The sequence below is a fragment of the Oryzias latipes genome, chromosome 12 (genome assembly GCF_053564925.1).
Source record: "Oryzias latipes strain Hd-rR chromosome 12, Olatipes_Hd-rR_3.1".
In the NCBI taxonomy this organism is placed as follows: domain Eukaryota; kingdom Metazoa; phylum Chordata; class Actinopteri; order Beloniformes; family Adrianichthyidae; genus Oryzias; species Oryzias latipes.
Window position 1 is genome coordinate 3,752,663 of NC_136248.1, and position 27,712 is coordinate 3,780,374.

At 43.3% G+C, this 27,712-nt stretch overlaps 2 protein-coding genes and 1 long non-coding RNA gene across 4 annotated transcripts; 1 reads left to right on the forward strand and 2 right to left on the reverse strand.

The window, feature by feature from the left end:
* Positions 1–2,959: 2,959 nt before the first annotated feature.
* On the reverse strand, positions 2,960–9,995 carry cel.2 (carboxyl ester lipase, tandem duplicate 2). The gene is made up of 11 exons (XM_004075120.5): positions 9,403–9,995; positions 8,724–8,871; positions 8,426–8,545; positions 8,156–8,353; positions 7,925–8,055; positions 7,444–7,551; positions 7,219–7,333; positions 4,701–4,887; positions 3,618–3,821; positions 3,293–3,502; positions 2,960–3,203 (listed from the first exon to the last, which is right to left on the reverse strand). The coding sequence occupies exons 1-11, from the start codon at positions 9,463–9,465 to the stop codon at positions 3,029–3,031; spliced, it is 1,659 nt and encodes a 552-aa protein (XP_004075168.1). The 5' UTR covers positions 9,466–9,995; the 3' UTR covers positions 2,960–3,028.
* Positions 9,996–13,607: 3,612 nt separating this feature from the next.
* Positions 13,608–21,973, reverse strand: gtf3c5 (general transcription factor IIIC, polypeptide 5). 2 transcript variants are annotated; one of them, XM_020707894.3, is made up of 11 exons: positions 19,481–19,551; positions 19,207–19,405; positions 18,419–18,617; positions 18,160–18,340; positions 17,969–18,073; positions 17,357–17,471; positions 17,180–17,260; positions 15,736–15,824; positions 15,586–15,668; positions 15,366–15,508; positions 13,608–13,911 (listed from the first exon to the last, which is right to left on the reverse strand). In XM_020707894.3, exons 2-11 carry the CDS (start codon positions 19,247–19,249, stop codon positions 13,718–13,720), a joined length of 1,233 nt encoding a protein of 410 aa, XP_020563553.1. In that variant the 5' UTR covers positions 19,250–19,405; positions 19,481–19,551; the 3' UTR covers positions 13,608–13,717. The 2 variants fall into 2 exon arrangements, with proteins under 2 accessions (XP_020563553.1, XP_004075167.1); XM_004075119.5 differs by lacking the exon at positions 19,481–19,551 and adding an exon at positions 21,706–21,973 and having other exon boundaries at positions 13,609–13,911.
* A 4,050-nt stretch (positions 21,974–26,023) lies between these two features.
* LOC144996581 (uncharacterized) lies at positions 26,024–26,905 on the forward strand. The gene is made up of 2 exons (XR_013659488.1): positions 26,024–26,330; positions 26,412–26,905. It is a non-coding gene; the product is annotated as an uncharacterized LOC144996581 (long non-coding RNA).
* The last annotated feature ends 807 nt before the right edge of the window (positions 26,906–27,712 follow it).

Sequence of the window (27,712 nt, forward strand, 5' to 3'; positions counted from 1 at the left end):
GTTCAGTCTGTATTGCTCATTGGTGCCAAAACCACAATATTCTAAGATAAAAACCTTATATGGCATCAATGTCAACAGTCTGTGGAGACAAAAAACTGATTTTGTCAGTAGCTACGGTCAAGTTAATCATAAACACAAGACGTCATTTAACGGACGAGCAGCACCACCTGACCACAGCACCTTCTGATTAGTAGTAGACAGTCAGACGTTACAGGTGAACTTGTCTCAAAGTGTCATCAGCAGACATGCATCAAGAGTCAGAACTACTCTCAGAGTTTGTGAGCCAGGAGTGGAGCCCCCCCAGTGACCAGAGACAGACCACAACTATGACCAAAACCTAAGGGCCTCTGACCTCAGACATGGTTTTGCACACCACACAGCTGCAGCCCTGTTTACAGTGAGGGGTACTAGGATTTCCAGACAAACTATTTACAACATAAATATATGTTGTAAATGGTTTGTATCCAAAAACATGCTTTATAGGTTAATTGGTCGCTCTAAATTGTCCACAGGTGTGAGTGTGAGAGTGAATGGGTGTGTGTTTGTGGACATTCTACCCTGCGACAGACTGGCGACCTGTCCAGGTTGTCCCCTGCCTTTGCCCACAAGTGGCCGGGATAGGCTCCGGCAGCCCCGTGACCCCGAAAGGGAAAAACGGTTAAGAAAATGATTGAACCATTTACAACAGACTCCACCGCTTTGACTGGAATGACAGACGACTGTTGCAAATTACTCCATCTACTCCAAGACACCCCCTGAATGCTTGCAGTGGACGTAAGACCATGTGACCTGGACAATGCAGCACTGGTTTACCATCCTGTTCACTGAGTGTCAGGTCACCTTGCATTGAAATGTTGGTCATCAGCGTTGCTGGAGAAGGCGAGGTGAGCGATACGCCGAGGTCAACATGGTCATCGGGGTTGGCTTTGTTGGAGGTGCAACCGTCTGGTCAGGCATCACCAGTCAGAGCAAAGCTGATTTGGTTATTGTAAAAGTTTCAGTCATCACACATTTTTATCTCCCAATTCCACCAGAACACCCCCAACTGTCTGTTCATGGATGATAACGCTCCACCACAAGATGCCAGAATTCTAACAGCTGGACTTTAGAAAGTGGGCGTGGCTTCATATGGTATTGCCAGCAATGACTCCTGACCTGAACCCCATAGAGCACACCTGGGACAACCTGGAGTGGAGACTGGATGGTCGGACCCCCATGTGACCCGGCAGAACTGCGTGTAGCACTTATGAAAGAGTATAAGGCCTCAGAACAGCATCATGAATCTAGTGAGGAGCATGAGACGTCAGCTTGACAAGCTGTCACTGCAGCAGACGGTTGAAATACCCGCTAGTGACATGCTCCATTTTTGTTATTTGGGGTGATCTTTAATATTGTCTAGATTTTGGGGGTATTAGATATTTAAAAAATGAAAATGGTTTTTCTTCTCATTCATTATTAGTGATATCAAAGAAGAAGTTTACATATTTCATTATAATTCAGACCAAATAGGTAAATCACTCTTTTAAATAACAATATCCCTAACTTACTGTGAGAAGTGCAACTTGTGAATTTTGTGACGTAGAGATGAAAGCTCATAGAAGAAGTAAAGCATTCTAAAAACACATCTCTAGCAAAAATCTTTTCTAAAAGAAGACTAAAAGTCTATAGCAGTGAGGGGGGCCGGGAGGGGACTATGACTTTTTTCTTTAAATAGAAGTAATTTTAACTTTATGAAATCTCATAAAAGCTTGCATTTTGAGGGCTACAGAAACACATTGGTCATAGGAAATGAGACTCTCCATCTTCTTCTTTCTCTTTTGGCTTTTCCCATCGGGGGTCGCCACAGCGAATGAGTCACATGGTAAACATGGCAATGTTTTACGCCGGATGCCCTTCCTGACGCAACCCTCTCAAAGCAACCGGGCTTGGGACGCACAGAGGTAGAGAAGGGAACAGTGAGCAGCCCGGAGTTGAACCCTGGTTTCACAGATCAAAGGCGCCGCAATCCAGCACGAGCTAAACCGGCTCCCAAATGAGACTCTCCATCTGATTAACTCAAATTTTATCAGATCTAGCAAGATCAAAGATGAATAGAATAAATATAGTGGGTGCTTTGCCTTGCATCATGATTATTAGGGAAAAAAACACTCCAACCTCAAACCTAAAGACAAGTAAAGAAATTCCTCCTGAAAGTCTGGAAAGCAACAAAAAAAAGGTGTTAAATGGATGGATCATTGACTGTATATTAGAACTGGACGTAGTGCCCCCCCCCCCCGCGCGGGCGCCAAACAGGAGTATACCCGTGGCTCCAAGAAGCCAAAATCCCATACACATCTATAGAGAAATGAATAGCTGCTACTCAGTCATTCTTTTGGTCAGAATAACCTTTTCTTTTAACATGTTCTAGATTTTTTTCATAGAACAAGTTATTCAAGTTCTAAAAACACCAATCAGATGCCTTGATAAAGTATGTGGTCTTACCTCAAATTCTCCTGAGCCCTCTTTCAAGTGGTAGGGGTGTGGCCTTTCAAGGAGCTCCCTCCTAATTGATGAAAGTCTGATAACTCAGACCGACTTGGACTAATCACTGACCATTTCTGGCTCCCATTTTGCGATAAAAAGGGCGAGTCAATTGACTGCATTTCGTTGGAATCAGGAAGTAAGGCATTTTCAATGAGTGACGTCACACATGGTTTGAACATTTTTTCTCCTACATGACCCACGTCTGCTGTTCCAGTGTGGTAAAGCATCCCTGTTTTAATGTCTCCTCTAAAAATGATGTTCATTGGTTCAAAAGGATGCTTTAAAGAATTCTAAGACAATCATTTCTAAAAATGTCTTTGCAAAATCACAGGTAAAACTGGACTCTAAATATCAGACTGAAGAGGAGTTAGGCAGTCTACCTGTACATGTTTGTGTAAGAAGGGGCAGCCTATAATAAAGCACAATGACACCAAGAAACGTTCTAAAAGAGATTTATTTTGCTTGTTGTTCTGGGGTCTAAAGTTTACTGGAGAGCGTCAGCTCTTCACTGTGAAGGAAGCTTGGGAAACACGCTGGCCCAGAAATGCACATAGCGCAGCCTCAACATTTCATTCACAGATTCACTGTTTGTTTTGGCGTTAATCTCCAAAAACTTGTGGTCTGTGTTTTGGAATTTTGGCCAGGCAACAGGAACTTTCAGATCTCCACTATTAGGGTCTCTATAAACAAAACAAAACAAAAAAAAACATGTTAGAGTTTTTTTCGCCTTTTTTCTTTTTGAAACTTTGTGTTTTTGTTGGTTTTTTACCCAGTTTTGGCAAAGTTGGTCCAGTAGGCAATCATGTAGCTGGAGACGTCTCTGTGACGAGGCCAGTATCCCAGTGGTGTGGAGAAAGGTTTTCCGAACACATACTGTAAGTCATCTGCGTGGTCAGCACCCATCCAGATGGGGAAGGGGGCAATCAGACCACCCATTCGGTTAGGCTCAGAGAAAAGGTAGGAGTAGGTACGACCAGTTCTTAGGTGAAGGAAATAAGGAGATGTTAAAGTTAAATTAGAAAACATTCCAAAGTTAGGTATTCTAACAAGATACAACAGAAATACAAAAAACAGCTTGCAGAACTTTCTCTTACGTTGCCTTTTCAGCATGAAGATAAAGGGCAGTTTGTGTGGGAATCAGGAAAATGTAGTCTGTCTCAATGGCTACGACAGTTTGTTTCACTTTTTGCCAGCTGGGATTTGATCCCCAGTCTGAAGAATAGGTGGAGTAAGCATTCTCCAAACCCAGCTGCCCCTTTTCCTTTGTCAGGGCACCCAACAGCCTCTTCACATCCTCACTGCAAAGATCAGAAAAGTTTTCGGACAGAGAACAGGTACAACACCCACCTGCTCACAAAAACAACTAAATCCAACTATTGTCTTGACGTGCACCCGTATGGGGGTTCACCCATACACAGGGAAACGCGATACACACCTGCGATCATCTCAAGCGCAGGTGTGTCTTGAGGTGGGTCTAACCCACTGACCTGCACAAGTGTGTCTTGCAGTTTCTTTAAGGTGCTTGGGGCTACCATAAGGGAAGTCATGAAAATGGAATATACAATTGTTGTGTGTGTGGTAAGTGTTTCCTGAAGTATTTATAAGGATATTGTAGGTTACATGCATTTACGACATACACGTGATGCTGTTATAAAGTGCACTTATGCCACACTAGCCTTTGGTGAGGGTAGTGCACCGGCTTCATACTGACCATGCAGGATTGCTGCATGCACAGGGTGTGCAGATGAGATCTAAGTGTTGTAAGACCCCTGTAGGATGTTCACATAATCTACACTCAGTCTAATTTTCTCATTTCTAACAGTCATGCTGCACGCACGGACACACAAGGAGTACGCACTTATCATTTGGAAAACTCTTAACGGCTTGCACAGTCCACAGATTTCTACGATGTGCCTGTGTCTCACCTTCTTCACCCTTACCTACGTTTGCACGTTATAAAAGTGTTCACTACAACCTGCCTGTCAAAACAATGTGCATGAACATTTTCTCTCCACAGGCTCACAGAGTGGTCTACATGCAGCCCACCTGTGTGCCCGTTCAGATTTGCCCATAGTTGGCCCGCAGACAGCCCGTATCCATCAATGAGGGCAGTTGTGATTAAGGCATAAAGTTTGGTCTGGTACACATGGTCTGGTAGTGAGCATGAATTAACTCACATGGGAGTTTCAACTATATCATTGTTGACAGATGGAACGTCCAAACCAGTGAAGATATGTCCGTCCATGTCATTGGCTCCAGCAATGTAGTCAACTTCTGCAGCGTTGTGGAACAAGTTGGAAGGCTCATCTGGCAGAAAGTCTCCATCAATCACAGGTGACAGGATCAGGTTGTTCACAATGGGCTCTGGAAAAAGCAGCAGGCTCTCAATTACACTGATGATTTGCGGCCACCTTTTGTTATCAGTGTAAGAAATAGAAACAGTTAAAGATGACTTTTTTTTTAATAAGGCATATTTTATTAAGGTGGAAATATTGTAGCAGATCCTGTTTCTCTGCGTTAAGAATATTAGTTATAAAATGTTATATTGTTTAATGACATATAAACATTTTTAACCCTTGTGCTATCTCAGATGACCCCACCCTTACATTGACATGTTCTCCCTACCATGACAAAAGTGGATAAAGGTGGAAAGATTTCATGTAATCCATGGAGACCAGTGAAGATCATAAGTCATTGAAGAGAAAAGGTTCAGTGCACTGTCTAGTGGGTCTAGATGACCCAACTCCCAATGATAAAATGCCTAGGATAGCACAAGGGTTAAGTACATCTAAAAAAAATGTGCAAAACTCAAAATGCTAGAACCCACTGGGGGAGCAACTTTGGCACAGGGATTCCTGAGAAAAAGAAAGCATAAATTGGAGAGGTATCACTGGGAGTGAAGTTACCAGTGGGATAACACTGGTGATGCTGCTGGACTGGGAACAGCCATGGTATCATTTAACAGAAACCTACGAGGTCATCAGCATTTTACTCCTAAAAACATCACCAGAATCAAAGGTAGACTACCTTAAGCAGACCGAGACTGTCTCTCACTTTTATCTCAAGCAGGTTAGACTGCTCCAACAATCTAAGAGGGTGTAAGCAAATACTAAACATACAAAGCAAATGAATTACTAAAATTCTAAATTTCTAAATCCCAGGTAGCAGGAAGGGTTTCCTGAGGTGCAGCAGCTGTTTGACCCCCCATTTCTGAGAAGATTATTCAGGGCACGGCTGTGACCGGTTATAACCAAATGCTGAATCAGCTCTGGTCATAGGCCAACACCAGCCAAAAGCATCTCCTTAGTGTGTGGAAAGGTCTATGAGAAGCTCAGGAACATAAATTCTGCTGATACTGGAGTTAGCACTGAGAGTAAGACCGAGTCTGCTTCATTTGTTCCAGATCGAGTTCCGAACCTTGCGTTTGGTCTGAGTTTCAGCAGCCCGTTCTGTTACGGACCAAAGCTTGTAAACAAATCGTGTGACTAAAAATCTCTTCAGTCATTGGCCAGGAACTACGAGGCCGGGTCAAAACAATAATAGAAGGATGGACGTGCTGCGCTTTACAATACTTATCCGGACCGTTAACTTATTAAAACCTTATATGTCAAATACCAGTTTTGAACGTCAGGATCAACACTTTTTACTGGGAAGTAGACGTGTCATGTGTACTTTAACTCGGAGGACGCTAGAAACAGGAGTGATGAGGAGACGTCGGGTATGATGGTGCCCTGATAAGTGTTTATGACATATAGATTGTCAGGAAAATAGCGAGAAGCAATGTGGGTCAGGTTAAAAGTTGTTTTAATGAGCCTGAATTCCTCCTACCACATTTCAATGAGTTGCTGTGTCTCATAGTTGTGGTATTATGGCATTCTGTTAAGGAACTACAAGGTAGCTTTTAGGGTGACATCACAGCAGCACTGGGCGCGTAGCACATAACGAAACACAGAAAAGCATAAAAGCAGCTGTGTTAAAATAAACATTCTAACAAAAAAACAGTTGGATCCTTTTTTGTGTTTGATAAAACAACAATCGTTGCTTTATATTTGTCAGCGACCCATCAATTCCTTCATTCCTAATTTGTTTACATCATGTGACAACTTGCTACGGTGGCCATTTTGGTCCAGTTGTTCTGCTCCAAGGCCGAATTGAATTCAGACTAAGGAATCTCAGAGCGAACCGAAGCTCAGTCTGATTGGAAACGAACATGAAACCACCTCCAAAGATGGGTCAGAGAGGCGTTCCTGGTCCCGGATCAGATTCCGCTTAGGTGTATTCAGACTGAAAATTTGTTCTGGTTTATTGAGGGAAACAAACTCTGGTTCTGAGTACACCCGAAGGTTAGATGAAGGACTAACCTTTTCACGTGGACAAGATTTTAACTCTGTTTTCCTAACATTTGGTAATAAGAAGCTTTATGATCAATAAAGATCTCTAATATGAAGGACTTGGGCCTGATATTTGAGGCGGTAACCCTGGCTATAGCTCAGGGCTATAGCCAGGTTTAGCAGTCATTAGGGCAGCACTTCACAAGCACAACACTGACTTTATCTTTACTCAAGAACCTTAAAGTCATGTTTTCCTCCATCCTAGAAAACTGGCGAATTTCTTTGGAAAACTGCGGGAGTGTAATCCTGCCAGGAATCCTGTAAGACCCAAATCTTCAGAGAAAGAAAACAGGGGTGAGCTTACGATCAGGAGAGCCAGACAGATGGATAGTTCCCGCCTTTGTCAAGGTAATAGGATCTGTCATCTTCAGACAGGCAGCCATTCTGGAATCGGTAGGGCAGTTGACTCTGAGGGCAACCTAAAGGAATTTTACAGCAACTCGTAATTATTTACTAAAACTGAAACCTTGCATATTTAATAATAAATCCAAATGCAGATACTTCACAGATATGATAAGCTGCTGTTTACCTCCTCAGCAAACTTGCGGGGGTTGTGGTTGACTGCCCAAGGGCAAAGGGCAACCCCACTTTGGGAGATGGCTCTCCTAATGAGCCCTTTGTTGTGAGGAGTGAGAATCTGTCAGTTGAAAGAGAAAAATGGATCAGTTAAAATGCCATCAGTTGTCCAACAGGTGGCTGTGGGAAATGTGTCCTCTGCATTTGACCCGTCCCCTGGGGGAACGATGAGATACAGTCACAGCCACACCGGGTAAGCATTTGGTGGTTTAACCCCCAATCCAACCCCTTAATGCTGTCACCCATTGGGTCCCATTTATAAAGTTTTGGATAAGATTTGAACCATGCTCCTGCTAATCTCAGGACAATCATTCTACCACAAGATAAAGCTGCGTTCCCTTTGAATAGATCAAAATTGTTACTAAAAAAACGTGAATTGGACGTTTCTCTCTTCTGTTGTCACAAAGTGTTGCAAAGAACAGTTGGTGTCTTACCTGGAAGTTGACGCTGGCTCCACCTGCTGACTCACCAAAGACGGTGATGTTGCTGGGGTCTCCTCCAAATGCCCGGATGTTTCTGTGCACCCATGCAATGGCAGCCTGCTGGTCCCACAGACCATAGTTTCCTGATCAAAATGGAGTGTGGACAAGTTTACACGAAGAAAGGACATTTCAATGAAACTTTTAGAAAATCCAGTTTTTATCAAGATCTTGTCAGTGACCCACCAGGAAGTTCAGAGTCTCCGGTGCTCAGGAAGCCAAGGCTACCAACACGGTATCCCAACGTCACCACAATAACATTTCCTCTGTCTGCCAGTTCCTGCCCATCATACAAATAATTGTCCAGGAAGTTGGCACCCATCGAAGCTCCGGCCAAGAAACCACCACCGTAGATCCAGACCATGACAGGTAAGTTGGTGGATACTGAAAGACAAAAAAATGGTGTAGTGTACCTTGATTTATCATCATACTCTGTAATCAACTGTCAGTTCCTACCTGAGGAGCCATGAGGAACCCAGATGTTGAGGTACAGACAGTCCTCACTACCCAGGGTGTTAGTCAAGGTAATGTCCAGCTGAAGACACCTGCTCTTGAACGCAGTGGCCTTCATAACACCTAAACACAGAAGAATCATGTGCTGTGTTGAACAGTTTAGTTCAGACACACATGAGGTGTTGTATTTGTCAGTAATGTAAAATGTAAAACTTTTACTTCATAAATATGCATTTTCATTTAATTCCCAGTCCATTGAAAGGAGTGAAACATCTCCTTCACTCCCTGTAAATCTACGTACCGTCCCATCCAGGGTGAGGCTTCGGCTTTTCAAACCGTCCGGGAACAGCAGCGAAGGGGACACCCCTGAAGACGTCCATAGTACGGAGTAACCCCAGGCGGATGGTTTTGCCCTCCACCATCCCTCCCTCAGTGTTCACGACACCGAGCTTTAAACAAACACACAGAAAAGGCCATTTCAGCTTATCGCAGAGCACCAGAAGGGACTGATGTTCGGAATGCATCCGTTCAGATGGGAATTTACCAATTCAGATCATTTCAGTTCACAATATGAAGAAGTAAAGAAACATGAGTTTAAACAGATTTAAATGATGAAAACAAAATCTTGAAAATAAGCCACGTGATGTTCAGAAAAGCATCCATTCAGAACTTCTGATTTTTCCTTTTTTACCTGTGCTTTTTAGGGTTTTTTTAAAACTCTTGGAGTTTGTGGTTTCAGGGAAGCTTAAATGCTAAAGAAGTGGTGCAATAGTATACAGAGCATGCATGCATGAGCAAAAGCAAAAAAAATTTTCAGTTGAACTTTTGATAAATTTAGCACAACTCAAGCAGAGGCGTTATTTGGGACAACTGGCCTTAGAGAGATAACCTTTCATGGTCCAGTAGTTCTGAAGAACAGGGACTGGGAATCTGAACCGACACGACTGAAGCAGAGTTTTGTGTTAGAAAAGAAGACTTACAGAGGCAGCAGAGACCGTCTGCAAAAACACGGCAACAGCAGCCAAAATCCCAAGCATGGCCATCAGGATCCTACTGGAAGTCCGGATGGACGATAAGCTGACTTTATAAAGAAGACTCCACCTCTGACCAACACAACATCTGACCAACCACACCTTCAAAGAGCTTTTTTCTCACCCGCTGGAAAATAATTAACTTTGTGTTTAATACTTACATAACCAGTAAACCAGTAATTACATTACCATAGTCGTTACTAATTGAAAGTAATTCACTACTCATGACTTTCCTTTTTTCCCCTCCTATACAAATTCTCAAGGAAAAATCGATAAAATCCTCTTGCCTTTCATTTAACTTTATTTTTTAAAAGCTTTGTCCTCAGGTAAAGTATGAACCTGGTTCAAGACATAAGCTGGCTTCATTAGAATTCAGACAGCAGAGTAAAGAATTGACACAAAAATAGAATACAACGCATGGTTTCTACCACTGCTGAAAGTGAGATGTGGAAAAAAAAACTGTTACAACGATTGCTATGCAGTTAGATTCATATCTATCAAATCTGAAACTAAGCCAGTCTTTGGAAGACAAACTATTAAATGCCTCCAGCAGTTTCTTTCTCCTCCTCAAATGCAAAGAAGTCATTCTGACTGGAGGGGGCGGGGCTAGAATCAGACAAAATGTAAACAGGGTTAAGCATTTCCTCTCAGGGTAATTTTACCTGAATTTCATTAAAAAATGTGAAATGTGAAGCTTACAAAGATCTTTTGACTTTGTTGATTCTACCTTTTTCATATGAAATAAACCCTTTAGAATAGAAATACTGTTGAATTCAGGCCAACCAGTTATTGAATGCAGGTTAATGTGGGAATTAAAGAGCAGACGTAACAAGCTTCCACAGCCTTCACCGTCCAACTCTTCACAGGTGATTTCTAATCTCATTTCGTGTACACTTCCATTTCCAGACCCTCCGTTGAGTTTACTCAGCTGTCCAACATGCTGTGATGTCTCACAGGAGTTCTCCGTAATGCCATCCCATTTTGCTGTAACACAGACTGGACAGGGGACAAGCCCCCGCCCAGAGGGTCCCTGCCGGCACCAGCCCACTCTTTAGTAAACAAACTTCCCCTCACTAATGTCCTTTGTGTTTTTGCCAGATGTTTCCTTATAATCAGCTTTATTTCATTCACCTAAAAACACAAAAAAGTCCTCTAAAGAAGATACAATAATTTAAAACTTTTTCACGAAACATTGCAACAGAAAAGCATCAGAATAAAAAAAAAAAGACAGTGATTTTTTTCATGTTCCGTCAGGTGCTCCCCAACAATGGTGGTAGGTGCCCTGATTGCAGAGGAACATCTTCAGGGGTTTTGGTTGGGGCTGGGCCAACGTCTTGTCCCGTGCCCATCCCAGTTCGGTACGTTTTCTTCTTGCTTTTGGGGCTTCTTCTTCTTGTCGGGGGGGGGGTTATGGTATGGGCTGCTGCCTGCCTCTTTTCTCCTCCTGATGCACAGGTGCAGGTATTTGTAAAGGATCCACCTTAGGAGCTCTTCAGGAGAACTCTTCCTCTGGCTTTCCTGCCACGGCCAGATCCTCCGCTGCAGTTCTGGGGTTCTTCCCTGTCCCTGCAGGCATTCCTCTGTTTGGTTCTGTTTGTTTGCTCCATTTTACAGAGACACACTTCATTCCCAGACACACATGCAGCACCACATCTTCATGCTTTGTTGTTTTTATTGTATGTTCTTCTTTAAACATATTAACCCTTGTGCTATCTTAGATGACCCCACCCTTACATTGACGTGTTCTCCCTACCATGTCAAAGGTGGATAAAGGTGGAAAGATTTCATGTAATCCATGGACACCAAGATCACAAATCACTGAAGAAAAAAGGTTCAGAGCACTGTCTAGTGGGTCTAGATGACCCAACTCACAATGTTAAAGTGCCTAGGATAGAACAAGGGTTAAAGGGGGAAAATCAGTTTCATCTCCCCTCTTATTGGTCCAGAGTTAATCGTAACAAAGTGTTGTCCAAAGAAGGACGATAATCCAACGGTTTTGCTCAGACCAGATGACAAGGGACAACTGAGATAGAGATACAGTCAAGGCCAGGGGGGGCTGCCTCCTGCTACCTAAACTTCTTAAAATAAAGGAAATACTATGGCCGCACAGTCCTTCTTAAAGACTCACTGGATGCACTGGATGTTTTCCACATCTCCTCCATTGTAGACCTTTCTTCTGTCTTCTGTTGTCCATGAATGTAAGTCATTACTGCCTTGATTGACTTCTGTTGTCGTGTCTGTCTCCTTCCTGCTCCTTCATTGTTAAAAAAACACCTATTTGTCTTCACAGATGATTGGATTTTGAGTTTGTCCATCTGTGCCCCATCCTGATTCATGTCAATAACTGGAGTTTATTGGTATATTTGTGAGAAATACATGTTTAATCAACACAAACTGTGATGTGTGCCAGCAGGTTTAGCAGTATTTTCTAGTCCTCAACCAGCAACCTCCCCCTGTGTAAATGAAGCCAAGTTAAAAATAGCACCTATGAGCGGCGTGACGGCTAATGCGCACATGTGACAAACTTTCCAGAGTTGTTTTGACCCAACTTCCAGTACACATCACACAACCCCAAAGTGTTTGTTTGCACAGTTGTTCAGCTCGCCTCACAGAAGCACAGGTCTGCTGTTATTTGCACACTGTGCAGAAATTACTGCAACATTGCTGCAGCCAGGCTTTCATCACTGTAATCATTCCAGAAAGCAGGCTTAAAGTCTGTCTATATAGATACCTGTTGGAATAATGTATATAAGTTATCTCATTTTTGCTTTTACGCATTCCCGAGCTATATAGGTGATATAATCCTTTTTGCAGACGTGTGTGTGTCCAACTCTGTTTCACAGAAAGGTGGAGGTGAAACTCTTGGGGGGAAACAGACTATCTTTGCGTCTTCCCAGCATCAGCATGAGAACTACGTGTTTTCTGTGTCTAGACCTGAATCAAAGGACGCTCTGCGTTAGTTATCCGTGAGTAAAGGCTTTGTAGGTCCAAAGATGATGTGTGAAGACTGTGGAAAGACAGACATGAATGTTTTCTGAGCACTGCGGCTGTGTTTTATCTGTTTCCCCTCCCTTAGAGCTCAGTGCATGTGTAATTTAGGAATTACTCAAAAAAATTAATAAAGGAGGAGGCGATTGAATATGTGCCAGAGTGGAGAGAGATTGTTGCTGGGTCTGATCTCTGTTCGCTCTCTTCATTTAAAGGTACCTTTGGTCTGTTGTCTTTCTTTCCTTATGTTGTTATTCTGATTCAAAACAATAACAATCAAGGAAATAAAAACTGATTATACCACAAAATATTACAACATGATAAGTGTTTCAATAAAACACAAAGATAACTTATGTCTGCAGTTATAAAGACTCTTGGGGGGTAAAGTTAGAAGAGGTATTTTATTTGATAAAATCCAAGCCTTTAGAAGAACAAAAGTAAAACACAGACTGACTGAAGGTTTGTCCTTATGTCAGATCTCAAAAGTCAAGTTCTTGTTTTATCGTTACCTGTTGCCTCCTTTTCCTTTCAGTCGGTCACTAAATGCAAACGACTCACCTGTTGGGTTAAAGTGTCAGTCCAAGAGGAAGGTTTGATTCTACGAGTTGATTGTCCAGTTTCACCCAACAGCAGCTGGGATAGGCTCCAGCAGCCCCGTCATGCCAGAGGGGATTCGGCGGGTTGAGATGGCTGGATGAACAGACATTGGAGTACCCCACACACCACTGGGAGCTTTGATCAGCTGATCACATTACTCCCATGTTTTTTCTCAAGTTACTTCCCCTTCAGCTGTCCGAGCATGACAGAACTATCAGTGTGAGAATTGACTCATTGGTTTGCTTCTTTTCCTAATATCTGCTCCTCTGCATCCTCCTCTCTTACAGCATCCACCCTCATGTCCCCCATCCCTGCATCCACCAAGCTCCTCGTTTGTCTTCTTCTAGGTAGTGAGTCAGACTCAAACATCAGGAGTGATTTTAACTTCAATAACAAAGCCACAGACTCCCTGAAGGTCATGATGACACATGACGAAGAGGAGCCTTTTTTTGTTTGAAGTTTTTTTTCACGTTATCTTTCATCACAAGGTCCGAATGTGAGGAGGCTTTCTTCAATGACTCACAAAGAAATAGTTCAGGTCTAATGAAGTCTGAATGCTGACGAAAGACAGAGCAACTTTTTTTAAAAATAAAACCGAACAGTTTTCAACTTTATTTATAATATTTAAACATTACATTCAATTTCAAAACAAGAAGCTTGAGGTCAAAAATGACTTTTGTCACAAATAATCAAGAATTTCTGTCTCCATCTCATTTTCACTTCCATCAGACAGCTGAACTTCATCATCCTCGTCCTCATCCTCCTTGTTTTCACACTCCTCTTCCTCCTCCTCTTCCTCTGGATCCACATCTTTCAACAGAGATTGTACACACAGTTTGTTGCGCCGTTTCTTTTTGGGGAGGTCAAGGAAACCTGAAGAAAAGACACGGGGTTACTTCCACGGTACGGCGGGGGCCTCCCTGCTGCAGGCAGCCTGCTTTTTCTGCAGACTGTTGGTTTAGCTGAACTGCAGCGTAGACATGACGTTAGTGAGTGTTATGAGAAGCACAGTATACTGTTATGAAGACTCCTAGTCGGAGATGTTTGGGATAACAGCGCCCCCAAAAGAGCAGCTGCTGGAACTGCTGGGTTATTCCAGGCAGTTTGGTCCGCTCCACTCTTACCCGGAATTCACACTGATCCGTCTGCGGAGCATCTCCGTCTGCGGAGATGCTCCGCAGATCGGGAGTCTGTGTCAAGACTCCGGGCCGTCTCTCCTCCCCCTGGCTGGCTGGGGAGTCTGTGTCCTGCTATTTCCGTGTCATCACCATCCAAACTTTTAGCAGTCGTCCCCTCTCCTTCCACATAGAGTCCTTGTAAAATGCATGTTATGTGTAATAAATGAAGTTAAGTTTTGTTGTCCGAAAATAGACGCAGTGTTAAGTGTAATCGCGTGGGCACATCGCCAAAAATATGAAATAAAGTTCTATTTTGAAAGTACAGCTGAAGTTTTTAGTCTGAAACCTGGACCTGTTTCCTGTTCCTCCGGCTTTTAAGCGTGAAATTGATGCGTTGATGGACAGGAAATAGAGCTCCTGCGTAAAGCTTCCGCTGCTATGCAGAGGGACGGATACAGACGCAGACATGATGGAGGCGGTGTGAACATTTTCATTGATTAATGTGTCACGGCGCCACATTGGAATAAATGAATGAAAGGGGCAAATAAGAAAAAAAATCAAATAAAGCTCAATTGCTCAAGGGGAGTGCAAAGTGTAAAGAAAAAGAAGTAAATGGGAAATAATAAAATGAAATCCTGCGGATACACTGCCTGTAAATATTATGTTTGGTGTCACTATGGAAGGGACTTTTGATTGGTTGACATGGCAATGAGGAGGCGACAAAAAGAGTTTAAAAGAAGCTGCACCACAGGAGCACGAAAAGGAGGCGCGGGAAGTCTGCAGCAGCCTCAGGTTGAGATCTCTTCGTCACCGACCTACTTTGGAAGGACAGAGGGGATAGTTTGCTTTGTTCTTCGTCCTGTCGGAACAGTTTTGGGAGGATCGGATTTCCCGGAGGTCGTTCTGGACGTTGTGTGTTTTTTTTGTTGGTTAGATTGACATTGTGAGTAACCTCCTTGGTAATGCAACAATCTAAATGAACAGTTTATGTTCTTGAGCGTTACAAATGAAATTATATGTTTTTTGTGTCAACCCAACGGAGACGGACCAGTGGAAATCAGCCAATAGGTTCTGACCCGACGGCTAATTGAGCCAGATGAAGGGGGGCTGTGCAGTCCAGCTCATCCAAACTAAACCTACACGTCTGTCCCAGAGAGGAAGACCCTCCAACGTGTTGTCCCTCCGTCTGCCCCAGAACGGCTTTCTAACCTTGTTTCTGAGCCTGCATGACATTCTTGATCATGGAGAAGATCAGGTCCCTCAGCTTGTCCGTGGTGCCGGCAGCACACCAGCCATCTCGCTCCAAGCACTGCTGCTCCGTCCCGCTGCTCTGCTCGATCGCCTGCCTGATGCTGGACAGGAAACAACACAAGCTCTGCTCAGGAGTTCCCGGGGTTCTGCTGAGGCTCGCGCACACGGCCACGCCCACCTGTCCACGTCCAAGTCACAGAGCTGGTAGAACATCTGTCGGTACGGAGGAAGCATGCCTTCCCTGAAGATGTATGCAGACTCCTAAAGGGAGGAAAAGACGGGTCGTCACTTGATCCACCAGCCTGCTGCCCTCCACCCCCACTCTCACCTTCAGCTGGTAGGACAGAGGAGCAGAATCCCGGCTGGTGCTGGGGTTTTCCCGAGAGGGAATATGCATCACGCTGGTGGCCTGAGGGACTGAAACCATGAGATGCTGGGAGGTCAGAGTTCACTCTTTTTGTAAAGGCACAATACAGACAAATAAAATCTCTCCTCATTGGCAGATTTTCTTTAAATAAGACAAAAAAATCTGGCAGCGGCTTGTATCTAAGACAAACATTACAGGGTTTGTTGTGTTTATCTCGACATGTTGTGCCTCATCCGGCCTGGTGGCCCACTTCTTCTAAAGTTTCTGCCACTTCATCTCATTCACTGCAGGACTTTGGTTGGAGTCAGCATCGTCACTTCCTGCAGCTCCGTTTCTTAACCCCTGTGCTATCTTGTGGAGTCCAGATTTGATTTGATTTTGATTTATTGAATTATGTCAAGCATTGTAGTCAAAGTCAAAGTCATTACAGAAATGATGAAATGCATAGATTAAAAAGACAGAAAATAAAACAAAACAAAAAAGTCACTTAAATCACGTTTGCTTAATTAAATACAGTGATCATTAACTAAAGTCAAGTAGAGTTTGATTTATGGCTTGAAAAGGAGCGGGAAGAAGCAAACGTATATAATCCCACCCCTACTGAGTAAATTCATTTTATAATTTTACTGTTGTAATTAAAATAGCTTTGATTATTTCACCACCATCAAGTTCATGTATTTGGAATTATTCAAACCCCTGTTGATCCTTAACTCCCCTTATTTTTATATCGTGAGATCAGAGTTTCTTTATACCTTTTCTTGAATATCTGAACATTGTTTGAGCTCATTACTGAACCCGTTCCAAAGTTTAGTGCCACACACCGACACACAGAAACTTTTCTTTATGGTTCTTATCAGTTTGATCTTGAAGTTCCTACATCCTTCATTTTCTAAGTACTGTTTCTGGATATTGAATGGTAACGATTTCCCACTGACTCTGTGTAAACTTTGCGCAGTGTAAAAATCCAGAGGGTAATACAGTTTTAAAAGTCTAGATTGATAAAAGAAATTGTTTGTAAGATCCAGATATCCAGCTTTATGTACAATTCTGACGGCTCGTCTTTGAAGTAAACAGAGAGGATGTAGAGAAGAACTCTTAGAATTATTCCCCCAAATTTCTATACAGTAGGTGAAATATGGTAATATTAAGTAGCAGTACAATACATATCTACTGTTAATAAACGTTTAGATTTATTTACGATTTAAATACTTTTTGAGACTTTAGCTTGTATGTGTCTGATGTGTTGCTCCCAACTTAGTTTGTCTGAGGCACGTTAACATTGGGAGTGGGGTCATCTGGACCCCATAAGTTAGCACAAGGGCTAATCCCTCCTCTGCATGTCGTCAGTCTGCTGCAGCGGACAAACCTTTGAGTTGGTTCTGGATGCAGTGAACTGGAAAAATACCTGCTTTGTTCAGCGTGATGGGAAGGCTGTAGTTCAGGGAGCTCCGCTTAGCTTTCACCAGCAATTTGGAAAAGGAGTATCCTGAAAAGAGGACATTGGTTTTGAAATGAGTTTTCCTAAAACTAGTCTTTGGTGGACTGCGGGCTCAGCCTGGCAGGGGGAGCGCACTGCTCTGACCGTGTTTGGTGCTGCAGCGCATCCTGAAGTCCAGCATCTGGTATTTCTTGGACTCCGGGTCCTTGCGAGGATCGTAGCCTAGCCTGACCCACAGGCTTCGCCACGGTCCGGTCACCTGCACAAACGCCGCCACAGTTTCTGTTGTGTTTGTCAGAAGAACAGAAGATCGCTACGCAATAACGTGAAATGGGCTCCGACCAGGAAGTGGTTTGAGAGCCTCAAAGGTACGCTGCAAAAAAACGGCCCCTAAGAAATAAGATCAAAATTCGTATGCTGTTACCAAATTTTCTTTAAAAAAGCAAAATGGAATTCTGGTCACAGAGACCTTTTTTCCTTTTACTATTAAAAACCTTTTTTGGTCAGATTCTTGGACAGAAAATAAGACAACTTTTCTTGAAACAAGGGTCTTTTTACCCTCTTAAGATTTACTTCTAGCACTGATTAAATGCATAAATTCAAGAAACTGTGAAAGGCATCGCCCCAAAACGCTTCAACACAAACACTAACTAGCAGTTCTTCTGCCATGACGTGAGACAGGATCCAACAGAATCCTTCACACAGGTTCTGAAGCCACTTCCATCTGCCTGGGCTCCTTCTCTCTCCGCAGCTCACCATGTAGTAGGCGAAGAGAGGCAGCAGCAGCTTCAGCTTCTCCGGGTGGATGTTGAAGTTGGCCTTCACTGCATTCTTGGACCAGATGGGCCGGCTCTCAAACATCTGAGCGAGACATGTTTGTCTGAGATGAGCGAAGCACTCATCAACATGCTGCATCAGCATGTGATCAGACACCTCTGCAGCTTCACCTTCTTTATCTGCTCTTCCGCCAGTCGGTCATTGTCCTTCAGGCAGCAGCGGGCCCAGTTCTGCCTGGCCCCCTCCAGACACTCTGTGGGCACCACGGCGTCGTTGAAGCTGACAAATATGGCGTTGTGGGGCCGGCGAGCGCGATTCAAACCAATGGAGTTCTTGTTTGCGTACGTTTGGCTACAACCAGAAAGGAGGAGACGCGTCATCCAGGTGATACGGATGGTAACAGTGATGCTTCAGGAAAAAAGGACTCACGGGGCCTGATGGGCTTCGGCGCGGTAGAAGTAGTCCATGGGGTTGTCCAGGCGCGAGAAGATCACGGGCGGCAGGAAGTACGGCACGGGCTGTTCGAAGAACTCCTGGGTCTCCGTTTGGCGCAGGATTATTCTGTCGTACAGAGACGTGTGCATTCCTCCCTGAGAGTCCACGGCCAGGTACTGAAAGTCTGCCAGGCCTGCAGAGTCCAAACACACGATCAGAACCACCACCGCTTTCACTTTAGATCACAAAAACAAAACCTGAATACGAAACAGTGCCTGGAAAGGAGTCGATGGAAATATGCTGCTTCTACATGTTCCATCATTACGTCACATTCACACCCATGTCACACTCTAAGGAAATACCTGAACGAATGTGAAGCTTCTTTGGTATTTTTCCATCTAGAAAATGATTGTTTCTGCTTCCTCACATCTAATCACATGGTAGTTTTGACCTTTTCTGGCCTTTCAGCTAACGAAAATAAAGTCTTCATTCTTGTGTCAATAAAAAGAGGAAGCCCATACCATGAACACACCCCCATCAATATACATGCCGATCATATTATGTGCAGAACTGAGGCTCTGCAGCTGCAGGTTAGCCCTTGTGCTATCTTGTGGGGTCCAGATGACCCCACTCCCAATATTGTTCGAGCCTCGGAGGCACGTTAACATTGGGAGTGGGGTCATCTGGACCCCACAAGATAGCACAAGGGTTAGAAGATGGTTCACAATATGCCCCCATCATCAAGACAAACATGAAGAGGCTTACAGCGGGTAAATTCTCACCTTGGAATTTATAGGTGGTTCCAATGATTCCAACTACATCCATCTGGATCTCGGCGTCCTTGGGGTCTTTTCTTCGGACGCGCCGCCTCACTCGGAGGAGGATGTTGCTGGAGGAGAGGCGGTTCCCGCAGGCAGAGTGACAGAAAGGGTCCTGGGGCCGGAAACGCAGCTCCAGGCGCCTGTTGGGGTCGGCAAAAGTCTGGACCGACAGAAGAGCTGGTCAGAGACGAGTCTGCAGAGTTTGGATGACGGTCTGGCTTCATTAGAAATTCACCTCTGACTTATGGGCAGCACTGCTGGCCTGCTGAACGGCGTACGTCACAGCTACGAACTTTTTCAAAAAGCATTTTTTTCGTCAGCTCTTGAGACTTAAAGGTCTTGAGTTCAAATCCAGGGCAACCAAAGACTCTAAAAATGGGGTCCAGCTTGACAATCAGCATGAAGGGGGTTGGACTGGACGTTAAACCATCATATGGTTCTTGAGTGAGGCTCTGTGTGCAGCTCACCGTTCCCTCAGGGGATGGGGGAGAACAGATTACAGAATTGAAGCTTAATTTTCTTTATCTATGCCCTCCATCATTAGAAAACATGTCAAAAACACCAAAGAGACCATTTTTATCGGAGTGGGTCTTTAAACATCACTGAGCACGGTGACACGTTTCTGGACATACTCACTGCAGTTCTTCATCACGGTTTAACAGACAGAAACCCCAACACACCCACCAAAAACGCCATGAAGCTCAGTGCCACAGAAACCAGAATGAGCTGATGACTCCGCCCATCGCATGGTGTCCATCAAAAGGTGTTGGCTCTTCTTTTATTCATTTCAATTTGAAATATAAGAACCTGTACAGTCTGTATAGAACACTTTTATCTCCAAAGTTATCTCCAGAATAACCTGAATGAACACAAATTACAGCAGACGGACTCTGTCATCTGTTTTTGGGAAGGTGGGGCTTCCAGGAAATTATACCTAGTCAATAAAAAATAAAAAAAACAACGGGTCACATGACCACAGGGTTCATCAATTCTTTCACTGTTTGACCCATTGACCGTCACAGAGAACTGGAATGAATGACTGGATGACTATTTCAATGGGAGTCTTACGTCACCCATTGAAATAGTTTACTTCTGCCTCAGAACCAAATGAAGTCAATTCAGTCGCCATTTTTTTTGCGATACGGACATCACCGTGTTGGAGCCAGACAACTTCAGTAAGCAGTGATAGGTCCGTCGGTCTGAGTCATCGTTTCTATGGCAACAACTCTCGCTAATCAGGATTGAGCTTGTTTGAAGGCCACACCCTTACCACTGAAAACAGGGTCTGAAGAATCTGTCAATCAAACGTTTGGAACATTTGATGTGGGGGAAAGCGGGCACCACCAAAAACAAATGGCCGGGATGGGGATACAGAAAAAAATGCAGTTTTTTAAGTGAGGATTTTAAAGAAGATGTTAAAAAAAGTATGTAGCAGCCAGCAGGTACTTCCTGTTTGGAACGCCAGGGGTGAAGGGTCACTCAGTCCAGGTCTCATATACAGTCAGTGCTATGACCTCAACAGCGGCGTGGGTTTTGCAGCTAGCAGGTGTGTTTGACACTTGGGTGTGTGTGTGGACAGGCTCCGCCCTTTTTGTACTGCATTTGAGCCTTATCATGGTGATTAACAACCAGTAAACTTGTTGCTGTATGCTGCTTCATGGTCTTATCCCCCTTCCCCTCCTACTATCACCCTCCTTCCCCCCCCCTCTCTAACGTCCCTCTCTCTTCTTCCCCTCTTTCCTTTTCCGTCCGGTCCAACACCAAAGATCTTCAAACATGTTTGAAATTAATAAAGTTTGGCCTCAATTACAAAAGGGGTTTATTCAGACATACCTTTGGTTTGTCTGAAGATTAATAACCCCTCTTGTTAAAGTAAAATATGTCCAACACAAGAGGCCCTCAGCTCTCATCTGTCTGCCCAGCTGTTGGACAGGACAAGTTTAAAAAAAAAAAAAAAAAAACAGCGGCGTGGGTGTGGCCAAGGTAAACATCACTTACTGAGGCGGGATTTTTTTAAACCTAACTTGATGGACCCATACAAAAAGTTGCTCCTTATCAACCACAGATAAACAAATATTTATGCAAACGTTCAAACGTCTTGTTAGAAAAAGACACATTTAAGCCAATACAGTGTAGAACGATTCAGTTTGGAGAGAAAAGCAACACTTTTCTTCACATATTTGATGTTGTTGTTTTTTTTAACATTATTTGTTAGAAAAATATCAGGAGACTTATTTCGGCAGATTCTGTGCAATCAAACTTTATAAAAACGATTTTGACAAACAAAATCCTCTGCTCTCCGGAAGCATAATTGACTCATATTTCAGAATGAGTCAAAATATAGACTTTTATTTTGAAATATGAGATACATATGCCCCCATACTCCGGACTTCCGACTCTGGCTATATTGTACTAAAAATGTCAAAACAGGCACTACAGTGTTTCCTCCACGCCACTCACTTTGCTCACGGCTTGCTCCCCGCCCAGGGTGTCCAGCATCTTGTCCGTGTTGTGGACCACCGCGGGGTATTCCACGCACACCAGCTTCCTGTCCCGCAGCTCCAGGGTGGACGAGCTGCCCGGCACCGCGTCCTCCGCCGCACCCGGCAGGGTCAGCTCCTTCAGGGTAAAATCCAGCCTCTGGTACCTGGGTTCTGCGGCCATACCTGCTACTGAAGGAAGCGTCGAAACCAAAACCGGAAGTTCAACTGTTGGGGCCGTCTAAAAAATCAAGCCGGGTAGAGACAAGTTTGGACGGTTAAAGTTCCGCCCATTTCTTCCCCGCCCCCCATACAATAAACAGCCTGAACCAAATACATTCTTAATAAAAGAATGTTTTTTAAATAAAAAAAAAGAGAATTAAGCTAGTTTTTATTTTAATTTACAACTGCTGTGAAATATAAATAAAAGTATCTACTTTTACACAAGTTCTGCAAAAAAGCTTACTGGACAACACAGAACACAATTTTACACAGCATGCAGTTTTTTCATACTGCCGTTATAGCTGATAAATATGCTTTCTTTGTCTATATTTTTTAATTATAGACAAATATAGAACATTTGAAAGTGTTGTGTGAATAAATGTGTTTTTGCTTGATTTGTTCCTGATATGTAACTTAAGATAAAAGCCTTTGCTATTGATTCAGGCTCTTGTCCTCTTGTCTCTTTGGCTGCGTCTCCTGACTCCAGTCCCCCAACTGTTCTTTGACATACCATAATTTGCCGACTGTCACTTAAATATTCCTGCAAACACTGATGGTGAGAGGAATCAGGTATTTTAACAGAATTGCATTGAAATCCTATAAAACAATGTGTCCTGAGGAACAAAATTAAAAAAAAACACAGGTTTGAGTAGTAACTTTCATCTCAGCTCAACAGAAAAACAACCCAGAAAAAAGTCTGTCCAGCACATTTAGTCTTTTCATTTGTTTGTATCTCAACTTTCAGTCAAATCTTTATGTTTTGGTGCGCTACACAAAAATGTTTCTTCTTCTTTCTAACAAGTTCGCATATTAGTGTTTCTGCAAATGAATGTGTCGGTCCTGCTGGATAACACCCCCCCATATACACATACAAAAGTATTCATTCATTCATTTTCTTAACCGTTTTTCCCTTTCGGGGTCACGGGGCTGCTGGAGCCTATCCTGGCCACTTGTGGGCAAAGGCAGTGGACAACCTGGACAGGTCACCAGTCTGTCGCAGGGCAGAATGTCCACAAGCACACACTCACACCTAGGGACAGTTTAGAGTGACCAATTAACCTATGAAGCATGTTTTTGGATGGTGGGAGGAAGCCGGAGACCCCGGAGAGAACCCACGCATGCACAGGGAGAACATGCAAACTCAAAACAGAAAAGTCCCCCATTGATGTAGTTTTTCACATCCCCCAGCCAGGACTAGAACTGGAGGCCTTCTTGCTGGGAGGCAAGAGCGCTAACCACTGCACCACCGTGCAGCCTACATTCAAAATTAGTTACGGTATTCAAGTGAGCTTCAGAGCTCCGCACAGCCCAAACATTTGAATAAAAGTAACTCAGACAGAACTGAATGGTCACATCATTACCATTAAAGGAATTGTCCTCATTTTTTATGCGTGAGACAAAAAATAGAAGTGAAACCGTCATCTTTGACACTCTTGAGCAGATATTCCCACTTCGGGTTCACTAAAGCAAAAGAGCTTCAGCTGTTTTTCTGTGAGTTGATGTTTTGCAGTCTTGGTCTTTTTTTCTTGTTCCTTTTACCTCACAGATCATCCAGAGATCCACTGTTTGTGGTTCATCCACCTCACTTTGCTATTCTGCATCCTCCTGGTTGATCTTAGAACATCTGCATAGTTACTGATCTTTAGTTTTTAATATTTTCTGCATGTTTAAAGTTAACTTTGTGGGATTAAATGAACTGATGCAAAGTAGAAATTATCTATTAAATTATGATTTGGAATCAAACAAAGCAAAAGTATAAATATCTAATGAAGAAATTCATTGAACAAATGAAAAGTATATATAAAAGTTAAAGCTTTATTATTTTAGTAAAAGTAAATATAGATCAATCAAAATACTAAATGAAACGATTTAAAGGAAAGTCAGGTTTTACAGTGAGGCTGAAGTGGCTGCTGCTGTGCAGCTTTTGGCCTCATGGTGGCAGCACGTCGTTGCCTTCTCTTCACAGCTGAGCATCATGACTCTGGAGTAGCTCTGGTTGCTGGATAATGCAGAGTTGAGTGTTTGGATCAGTTGAGTATTTGTTCAAACATCAGCTGAGTTTTTCCTGCAGATTTGCTGCTGTCCCTCCCCAGCGAGTCAACAGATCCTGTGGCTTCACAGGAAGGGAAGAGGCCTGCAGCCTGTTGTCCTTGTGCTCTCAGGATTACTGCAGATGCTGCCTCACAGTCCTCTGATGCCAAACTGTTGACTTTAATTCAAGTTTGTCTCCTTTGCCTTTGAAAACCTCCCTCCTTCACAGCGACTGTGTTTCCAGTTTCACTTTAAAAGTTTCCAAACTCTGCGTGTTTAACATTTCTAGCTGTGAGAAAGGCTTTCAGATTGATGATACGTGTGAGAGAATTAGGTTATTCTGGGTAATCTGTCCCCAATCTTTGGGTTTGGATCTTTACGCTTCCTGGACCTTCGTTGGATTAAGTTAGTCTTTGTCACATCTTTGAATGCCTAAACCGAAGAGGAGTACATGAAAAACAGTCTCAGAGGGTGGCGTGAAGGTGGGGTTTTGTGGGAGGGGTCTTCAGACAGAAGACGTGACTCACAATCTGTTGTGTGGTGAGGATTTGGTTGATCTTAGAGTCGTTTGTCTTTGTCTCTGGGGGCTCTCATCAATGGGATGTTCACTCAGTTATTGCTGTTATCTGAGCTGAGGCCCTCCACCCCTCCCCGCCTGGCTGCTGGCCTGCTTCAGCCGTTACAGTGTGGGGGGGGCCAGATAAGGTTATCAGGTGGCCTCCACCGCCCGACTGGCTCTGCTGGAGGCTGCTGCTGCCTGAAGATTTCAACGTGCCTGCTTCCACAGCTTTCCCCTCTCACTCATCGGCTCGTCCGTCCTGTCAGAGCCGGACGCTAATCAGCGGAGAGGAAATCTGAATGTCGACTTTGGTCATATTTGGATGTTTGCTCTGGTCCACAGCCACAAGGCCCAATCGATCGCTGCAGTCAAATGGAGAGGAAGGTTTCCGACGGTTCACTAAAAAACCCACAAACATATGAAAATAATACATTTTATTTGTTGGGCGCCTTTCTAGGAACTCAAGGTCGCCGTACATAATAGCGAAAGCTAAAAACAATAAAATGTACAGTAAAATGTGCATTTTAAAACAGGCCAAGAATGTCTCGTTATGGGGGGGAAATATGCAAGTTGTGAGAGAAAATTGTGAGAATTGTGAGAGAGAGGCAATGTTTCTGAGGTCAGGAGGAAGTGAGTTCCAGAGCCAGGGGGCAGAATAGCTGGATACTTTAGTGCCGGACCCTCTCAATTCTTCCAAAAAATGTTTATTTTTTCCCACAAGTCAGAACAATACCAGTACACATCTTTACATCTCCTGACGTCCGACATTCCTTACCTCATGTAACACATCTTTACTACATCCAACACATGTTCACGTCCTCTAACATTCACTTTTTGTAGCGTTTCATCTCCCCTGTCTGTCTTTACATCCTCTAAACGGTACATAGTGTAACCTTTGACCCTCTGAACTCACTGTTGACTTTACCAATCGCATCTCCTGTTTACAAAGATGCAGGAATGCCCCCCCCCCCCCCCCCGCATGCTTACCAAACTACTTTTGTTGCTTTTCATTGACATGAAGCCATAATTGGGCTAACAAAGTGCTAATCCCTCGTTTTATTTCCTTCGACACGGTTTGTTTGTGAAAAATGTGCTTACGTCCGTTCAGCCTGATGCTGGCAAATCAAAGCATCAGTCACAGCCGTGCTCTTCTTTACACCCCCTTTAAGACAGAGGGTACGTCTTCTGATGCTGGCAAAAATACAACAGTAAAGTCCAGCCTTTATCCTGAATTCTTGGAGTGTAGTGACCCCCCCCCCCCTTGTTTTATTAAACAGATTATGTCCCAAAAGCGAAACATGGTTATCAAAGTTTTCTATTTTGCCGTGTCCCTCAGGCGTGGCCTCGTGCACGTCAGGCTGCCGTCAGCGCTGCACTTATCTGCAGTGAAGCAGAACCACATCACTGTCACTGCCAATCAAACTGGACCCCCCCACCCACCCACACACACACACACACACACACACACACACACACAGCACGAGGGCATGCGTCCTGTCTGTTCCAGCCCCAATGTCATTTCTCACAGCAAGGCAGGTTTTAATCCGGAGCTCAGACTTTAAATTAAAATCAAATTTACATTAACTTTGCTAAAAGAAAATAAAGTCTTCTTTATAAAATATCTGGCGTTTTCCATTTGTATTTTTGTGTAACACGTAGATTAATAGTTTTACTTTGTTTGTTGTGTTTTTCATGTTAGTTTCTGTACTGCATCTGTCTCATTTTCAGATAAACGAATAGATGACTCTGATGTCAGAGACCAGCTGCACGGCTCACATCTCTCTGTTTTTAAGGTCTGACTGTCAGCTTCAGAACTGATTTTGAGATTCTTTCATTTGTTTTTAGGTTCATTTCAGTCTCAACCGTTCTTTCAGATCTCCACTAACAGATCCTTCAGAGCTCTTCAGGTGCTGCGCTGCGAACAATTCCCACAGTGAGAACCAAATCTCACAGTGAGGCAGCGTTTCACAGTGATGCTTCCTGAGGACCTATTTGTTTCAGCGTTTAGCCATTCCAGTTGGTGTTTGATGCCTTTGAGATTTTTTATTAGCAGATTTCTTTAACATGTTTCAAACATTTTCTAATAATAACTATTTTATTGTGTAAACCCACTTCTAGTTTATTTACACGATAACTATTCAAGTATTTTCATTTCATTCATAAAACAACATATCCGGTGTTTTCTTGAATTTAAATACATATTAGTTTGCAAAGTCTAATTTATTTTGTTGAATTTTCCCTCTTTCCTTGTTTTTAAAGTGTCTATGTTCTCTCTTGAGCTTTTTTTCTCTCACTTTACTGAGAGCCACTTTCTGTTGTGAATGTTTATTTGAAAGTGTGTGAATAAAGTAAATAGTTTAATGACAAATGACCGTTTTTTTGGACACCAACAGTAAGAAAATTGTCATCCGTAACAGGTACACAGGAGGTGAAGGGGTACTCTAGTAAAAGTACTTTAAAAATGAGATTACTCTACATTCTGATGGCGGTTAGTAAGAAAACAACCAGAAAATGCCGTAAACCTAAACGACCAACGACAGAGGACTGGTTTGACGTTGTACAAAGAATTTCTACAATGGAAAGAATTTCTCACTCACTACAAAAAACAGGATGTTTTTTTACACTGCTTAGTCTAAATCAGGGGTTCTTAAAGTGCGGCCCAGGGGCCAATGGCGGCCCGCAGGAAGATTTTTTGTGGCCCTTAATTAAAGAGAGGCAGAGCAGGTTCATTTGAGGTAAAAATTTGTGTTGGTGAGGAGGAAAAGGCGCTTTCAAGCTAAGTGGACAAATGCTTACTTTACCTCATGGGCTGGATAAAGTCATGTGCCTGATTTGTAAGCAGGTAAATGCAAATGCTCAAAGTACTCAATATAAATCGTCACTATGTTAAAAATCATAAAAACTATGACAAATTTAGCGGCAAGTAGCGGAACAATAAACTCCAACAACTACAACGAGGCTGTGCTGCACAGCAGATGTTTACAAAAAGGGCTGAATCCAGTGAAGCTGTAACAGAAGCTAGCTATGTTGTGGCTTTGGAAATGGCTCCGGCACGGCAAGCCCTTTGTGACGGGGAGTTTGTAAAAGAATAAATGCTGAAAGTTGCTGACATTGTTTGACTAGACTAGACTAGAGAAGAAGAAAAAGTTTGAAGAAATAAGTCTGTCAAATGACA